At 41.6% G+C, this 7114-nt stretch overlaps 1 protein-coding gene across 4 annotated transcripts in view; it reads left to right on the plus strand.

Annotated features, from left to right (window-relative positions):
* Nucleotides 1–6431, plus strand: part of LOC121567356 (histone-lysine N-methyltransferase 2A-like) — a 42197-nt gene extending 35766 nt beyond the window's left edge. For all 4 annotated transcript variants that reach the window (XM_045217150.1, XM_041877350.2, XM_045217158.1 and 1 more), the window contains exons 31-34: nt 575–679; nt 909–992; nt 1188–1317; nt 1672–6431. In XM_045217150.1, coding sequence (XP_045073085.1) covers nt 575–679; nt 909–992; nt 1188–1317; nt 1672–1947 — 595 coding nt within the window. In that variant the 3' untranslated portion in view covers nt 1948–6431. The remainder of the gene's footprint in view (nt 1–574; nt 680–908; nt 993–1187; nt 1318–1671) is intronic.
* The last annotated feature ends 683 nt before the right edge of the window (nt 6432–7114 follow it).

Genomic DNA, 7114 nt, shown 5'->3' on the forward strand with positions numbered 1-7114 from the left:
CTCTTCCAATACTTAAAAAGTGCATGGTATAGATTGGATTGGTATCCAGACAAATGTACAGTTATTTTTTTTGTATTTCTTATTATAACGAGAGAGGTCCCTTCTCCTGCCTGGACCAGCCTCCATGTGCATCCTTCCTTCCTTCCTTCGTCCCTTAAAGTAATCACTGAGTCATGACTGGACAGGAGAAGACCATGTAGTGGAAACCTTGCGTTCACCTGAAGAATCATGTCTAATTAGTAATTTACTTCAGGAAGGATGCACTTCGAACGTTTTTGAACTGGGCCCCTGTCTCTATTAGCTTTCCTTTGATTGTTGAAGAAATGCAGATCTATGCGTGATCTATGCATTCTACTTCAGCCATGAATATTTTGTGAGCCGTTTGTAGTCTGGCTCTCTTAACTGATGTTTTGGAGCTGATATATGCTGATAACTGTGTATCCCCGTTACCAAATCTCAAGTCACTATTTGGGAGAGGTCCTTCCTAGGGTTAAGAGAGTGTGCATCATTGAGTTGTATTTGCCTGCGTCATCTGACCTGTGTGTGTCTGCTCCATCTGTTTGCCTCACCACAGGAGGTCTGTGTTTGACATGTTCAACTTCCTGGCCTCCAAGCACCGCCAGCCTCCCGAGTACAACCCCCACGAGGAGGACGAGGAGGTGCAGCTCAAGTCTGCTCGGTGAGTCACTCCGCCCTGTTACGCAATTCCTGTTTTTAGTTTATCTTTACGTCAGAAAATCAGGAGAACTCTCTCTTTATTCACCATCTCATCATTACAATGGACTTGTAGTCTTTCTTCTTGGTTTTCTGATCACATCCCCGTATCCACCTGTCAGAGCCTCTGGGTGCTGGTAGACCATTCTTCCTTCAGTCGGACTCTAACACACTGTGCTACTGTTGTTTTTCAGCCGGGCCACCAGCATGGACCTCCCCGTGCCCATGAGGTTCCGACACCTGAAGAGAACGTCCAAGGAGGCGGTGGGGGTCTACAGGTTAGGGAAACGCTGGCTACGTAATGTTTTAAGTTATACGAATCCAAATTCAGTGGGATGGTTTTAACGAGAAAATGAACTAATACTGTAGCTTTGCTGTAGCTAAGTCGTTGTCCCAGAGAGTTTAAAGGTTAAAAGGTGAAACCCTTTGGTGAACCAGTGGTCACTGAGCTCCTGTGTGTCCTCCCCTCACAGGTCAGCCATACACGGCCGAGGTCTGTTCTGCAAGAGGAGCATCGACGTGGGGGAGATGGTGATCGAGTACTCGGGCAACGTCATCCGCTCTGTCCTCACCGACAAACGGGAGAAGTACTACGACGGCAAGGTGAGGAGAGAGGCCAGGCCTCAATGGAACACAGTCCTCTGTGCTCATTTGCTTTGAGCCTGAACAGGGCCACGTTTAATAGGCAAACGTTGTGGAACGTTGCAGATAGAAATGTCATGAATAGAACTTCCGTGTGTCCTTATTCTACTTGTCAGAGGCATGTTTGTTCTACATAATAAAGGTATTTCTACCTGAATGTTCTATAATGTTGGGCCATGCTGAATGTGGTTTTCATGTGTCAACACCACCCTATTAACCAGTCAGGATCTTTAGTAATTTGATAATGGCTTTGTTGACTGTAATCCTCAGCCAATGGTGTCTCACTCTCTTATTTTCCTGTCCCTCCCTCTACAGGGTGTTGGCTGTTATATGTTCCGCATCGACGACTACGAAGTGGTGGACGCCACCGTGCACGGCAACGCCGCCCGCTTCATCAACCACTCGTGCGAGCCCAATTGCTACTCACGTGTCATCAACGTGGACGGGCAGAAGCACATCGTCATCTTCGCGACGCGCAAGATCTACCGCGGCGAGGAGCTCACCTACGACTACAAGTTCCCCATCGAGGAGCCGGGCAATAAGCTTCCATGCAACTGCGGAACCAAGAAGTGCCGCAAGTTCCTCAACTAGCCCTTCCACTCTGCTGTGTGATGGTAGTGGTGTTAGTGGCCCTTCTCCCACTCTGCCGTAGCAGTCCCCTCGACTAGCGAGGAGCCATCCATGCACTGCCAGGTCTTAGAGTGCAGAATGATGCTTCCAGTACTGCCCTCCCTTGTTGCTGTGTGGCTTGGGCAGAAAGAGGCGAGCTACAGACCGGGTTAAGTTCGATACGAGCAGGTCTCTGTTTTGGGCAGGGACATTTTTGAAAGAGAACTACTTATTATTGTGCCTCTTTGGTTGTTTTGTTTACTTTTGGATCGGATGGTTTCAGACTCTGAGAAGTCAAAGGAAATGGTAACTGTGTAAGATTAGCCATTTTTAACATTTTCTGTCTCTGAATGATACAAAAAGATTTTTTAAAATTGCCCTTTCATTCTAAATTTTAACATCACCTCACATTATTTTTCTAGAGATTATCTCAATTCTGTGTGAGCATAGAATCCATTGATTATGTTCACAAAAAAAATAGAATAATTGCCACCTTGTATGAGTTCCATTTTAAACACCAAAGTGCAATTTGTGGAAGGGAATTTTCTCTGCATTTTAGAAAAAGAACGAAGACGTATTATAACTGATCAGAGGACGCTTTTCTCTTGACCTCATCTGTTTATATACATCTGCCTGTCGGAATGTGCATCCTGTGCAGCCTTTGGAGTAGCCGCGATACCATAAAGCTTTGCTTGGGCTGCTTTGCTGTGTATTCACAGACACTGTAAATAGTTCTTATGCCTGTCCAGAGCAACAAGTCGCAAGATGTGTTAGGAAGAGAAACACTAGAGGGAGCCAGAGTCAAATCGATAGAAAGAATCCTGTAGATGATTTCTTTTCAAGTGTTATGTTATTGATCGTTAATGATAACGGCAAGTGTACTTGTACTGAGTCATTGTTAGAGACGTAGTAGAAGTCGGGCGGTGGTCATTGGATAAAGTTGTGCCCGTGACTAGCAAGCTAGGCTGAGATTCTGGTGGACTGACAGCTGAGGGACAAACTTTTATTTAGTTTTTTTGCTTTAGTAAATGTTATTGTTGGTTTTGTATAGGAAAAGGATAAAGACAGAGCCATCGATTTGTATCGCAGGTATGCACACGTTATGTCTTTTGAAATTTGGTTAGAACAGAGTCCGGAATTACAGCAATGAGAACCAAATGTCATCCCCCCCTAAATCTGATTTCCCCGTAATCCCATTTTAAGATTGAAATTATTCTTATTATGGCCTATTTCATGAATTACTGTTGCATAGGAATAGTTTTTTTATTTGTATTGAACCGAGGCGTTTGAAGTCTTGTCTCTTCTGACCCTTCTTTTATGGGTAGAAAAATATCATGCTTGCTTTGAGAATGTAAATAATATGTATATTTTTCTATACAAACGACTAAAAAGCACTCACTAGTGAATAGCACTTAATGTTATGAAATTGTATTTATATTTTTAAGAAATCGTATTTATTTTATTGCCATTTTTGTAGGAAATAGAGGTTTACATACACTAATGCTTGGTCTCTACATTTTTATTGAGCTGCCTTTTTCAAAGCTGTTTTTTTGTTGGTGTTAATTTCATTTGTAGCCTGAATGTTTCTTTTTGGATTCCAAAGACTGACGCTGTCGCTCCCTGCTGAGCCCAGTCCACCAGTAGCTCTATTCGGCAATCTGTCAATCAAGGACATTTCCAATGACTGCCTGTTAGCAGCATGGCAGTATTATATGCACTTGAGGGAGTCCATTAGAGTGCTGATCTATTAGAATAGCTGTCTGATAACTCCCCTTTTCCAGCCTTAATTCCACACACCACGCGGAGGCTCCAGCCAGGCCATTCAGACCTGGGTGTCTCACTGTGCGTAATTCGTTCACTTTCAGCTGTTTTTCAATACATTTCTCTACAAATTTTAACGTCTCCCTTTCTGCATCAAACACTCTCCAAAATCCGCTAACTAAGGACGTAAGACACGGTTAACGCCTATAGCCACATCAGTGCTCCAAGATTCCCCATGAATTGCACCTCCATGGTTTTGCTCTGTCAGAAAGTGGTGCCTTCATATTAATACTGTCAATGTTTTATCACGTTTCTATTCGACTCCCTCGTAAAGTACAGCATTTTGTTTTATGGCATTTACAGGAGACAGGCTACACATGGAAAGCTTTTTAGAAGCTCGGTAGAAGCTGGTAAAGTTAGGAAAGGTTAGAAGGGGCTAACCGTTACCATTGACCACAATACAACCTCTGTAGGAGTTCATCATGCGCTCGCTTGATCTCTCGCTTTGCCTTCGTTGTAACTGAGCACGCTTCGTTTGGTGAACTCTGTGACTCGTAGATTGACAGTAGTAGTCCCAGTTTTGGTGGGACATCAGTGTACAAAAAGTGGCTAGGTTGATGACGGGCATGTATTTCCTCTCATACCTCGGACGAAGCTCACCAAATTGCAACTCTGGCTCCAGTTGTCCTATAGCGAGCCACTTCAGGCCAGACTTTATTTGTCCCTTTTGTTATGTTTTTGGTTTGTAATCCGTTTTGCCTCGTACTCCGACTTTATCTTGTAAGGCCGTCGCAGAATCTCTCCAACCCTTACCCTGCCCAGGCTGTGAAGTGAAACCATAACTTTGCCAACACATTGCACTTCAACTGTGACAGAGGCACTGACTTAACATGGGAAACGACTTTCTACTCCTTGTAAACCCAATGGGTTCCTATGTTTAAAAACCACAAGCACAGATACTGTTTGTTAGCTCCCTTAGGAATTGTGGCCCCCAGCAAAGTGCACTTCTGCTCGACCTTCCCCCAAGTGTGTTAGGGACGTTAGAGTGCAGGGACCACTTTGGAAGCCAACAGTTAACACTCTCCTCCACCTCCTTGCAGCCTGGGTTTTGCCAGCTAATTCAGGGATACAGTTTTGGTTCAGCTCTCGCTGTCCTCCCATCCTGGCTAGCCTTAGGGTGAGGCACAGGGTCATGCTGAATTCTGCTGCTAGGTCTTTAATGAATGTATATACAAAAACTGAATTGTGAAGATTTCTGATATCAACTACGTTTGTTTTTGAGTTCTAAAAACCACAAAAAGACCGGGAAGATGACCTTACAGGACAGTTGTTTGTTTCATTTCAGAGGGAAAAAGATTGAGGGACAGCATTCTAGCTTAACGTCAAACTGAATAAACTAACAGACTTCAAAGATAGCTTTGGTAATCCTTTTACTGATCCCAAAGGCTCTGACTCCTCTACAGATCCATAGCAGGAAAGTGTCAGATGTTTCAATACTTGGTGAACAACAACAACAACCCATTAGTCAAGTGTTTTAAATGGCAGATACTCTGTTGTTTCTTGGACTTCATAAAACCATGCCACACCAGTGGCCCTTGTCCTTCACTTGTAATTATGCTATATATACATAAAAACATATACCGAAATAGTAACATGTACTTCAGTATCTATACAATATACGGAATGGACAGACAAACTTAGTTACAGTAGCATACAGCAGGTTTATAATGGTTAATAGCAATGTTCAATGTCCTCTATAATGGTTTTGTGTTACAGTATCAGTTTAGAATAACTAACGTACATCATCTTTGTATATTGATATCCAGTACCAGTTTTCCTGTGCCTGTGTACGTTCCTTTGGTGGGAGTGTTGCAGTTTCGTATTTTTTTTTCTCGAAAATATACATTATTTATGTAATGAGATGTATAAAGTGGTTGTGAACTTCTTGAGGTCAGCCATTTTGTTTTTGTGTTTGATTGTTGTAGTGAATGTTTTTGTTTTTATTCTTTGTACATTTCTAACAGGGATTTTAGACTGCTTACTTGATGTGGTATAATTGAGTTGAATTTTTGGAGACCAGGAAAAAACAAAATGTTATTTTACCCTCTTCCATGTCTCCCTTGCCACCCATCTCTTTGGAAGCTTTGGTTGTACTTATGTACTATTTTATAGAAAGTTTTGATGATGAAAATATGTTTTATTTATTTATTTTGTGTATTGGAACATCCATGAATTTATTTACAGGTCAAGGTAGTTGCTGGAACCTGCTTGAAAGAAGTTGGAAAAGAATACTTAACTGTATTTGTAATTTTATAATTGTTCCTTGTGTATAGAACTTATCAGCCTGAGATGGGAAGTGGCATCAAGGGGAGTTGGCGGTAGGGCTTGGAAATGGTTAAACGGCTCTCTTCTTATGCCTTGAATATACCTTTGTCTTATTAACACTTACTCCTGAACTCCATGAGAATAATAATAATAATAATAATAGTATTTTTCCCTATTGGTTGTACATCAGTGTTCTCTCATGTGTCACAGAAATGAAGGAAAGTTGAACCACATTAGTAAACCACAAACTACTTAAGGTTGAATGTATAATTAGGAAACAATTGTACATAACTGTAAAAAGAAAAGTTTCTAATCATGTTTATTTTCTATGCACTTTTTTTATTTAAGTGATAGTTTAAATAATAAACATGTCCCGTTTACTCTTTCTTCAGACTCTCCTTTTCTTTTTACTTGTTCTGTCACCTAGAATATAGTCTTCATATTGGTATTAGTTAGTGATAACATGCTGGGCCCGGTTTCCCGATTGCGATGCAACGTAGGCTTACGAGTTAACGATGCATTGTTCCTACAATGGCCGAAGATGTAACATGCGTTTCCCAAAACACCACGCAGAAAGAACGTTCGCTAAGTGCGTTGGTTGGCGCATGTGGCGATACTGATAGGATCGAAAGAAAGACGGTGCTGCGCTCTGATCAGATTTCTCCATTCAAATCTTAACCTTTAACATTAGAATTATTCCACAACACATACGACGTATCAGCTCCTAGAGAGATATCACCTTATGACTGCAAGTATTGAGGCGGCTTATTCTAATGCTTACTCTATAATGATGCACTAAAATGCATTCATTTGGCACATCAGTCATCTCGGTTTTAATTTGAACCATATTTTTAACCTTTGCTTGTTAAATTGCAAAGATATTGGCAACTTTATTTGTAGTCAACTTCGTTCAGAGAGGCAGATAAACAGCTTGATTCTATGTTTAGTGGAGGTCTTCTGTGTATAAAGTGACACGGTAGGGAAAAAACACATCTAACGACACACTTAGCTGTTCTGAGGCAGTCGGTAAATAAAAGTGCAACTTTAGTAATGATGGTTTTGG

The sequence above is a fragment of the Coregonus clupeaformis genome, chromosome 6 (genome assembly GCF_020615455.1).
Source record: "Coregonus clupeaformis isolate EN_2021a chromosome 6, ASM2061545v1, whole genome shotgun sequence".
Lineage (NCBI taxonomy): Eukaryota > Metazoa > Chordata > Actinopteri > Salmoniformes > Salmonidae > Coregonus > Coregonus clupeaformis.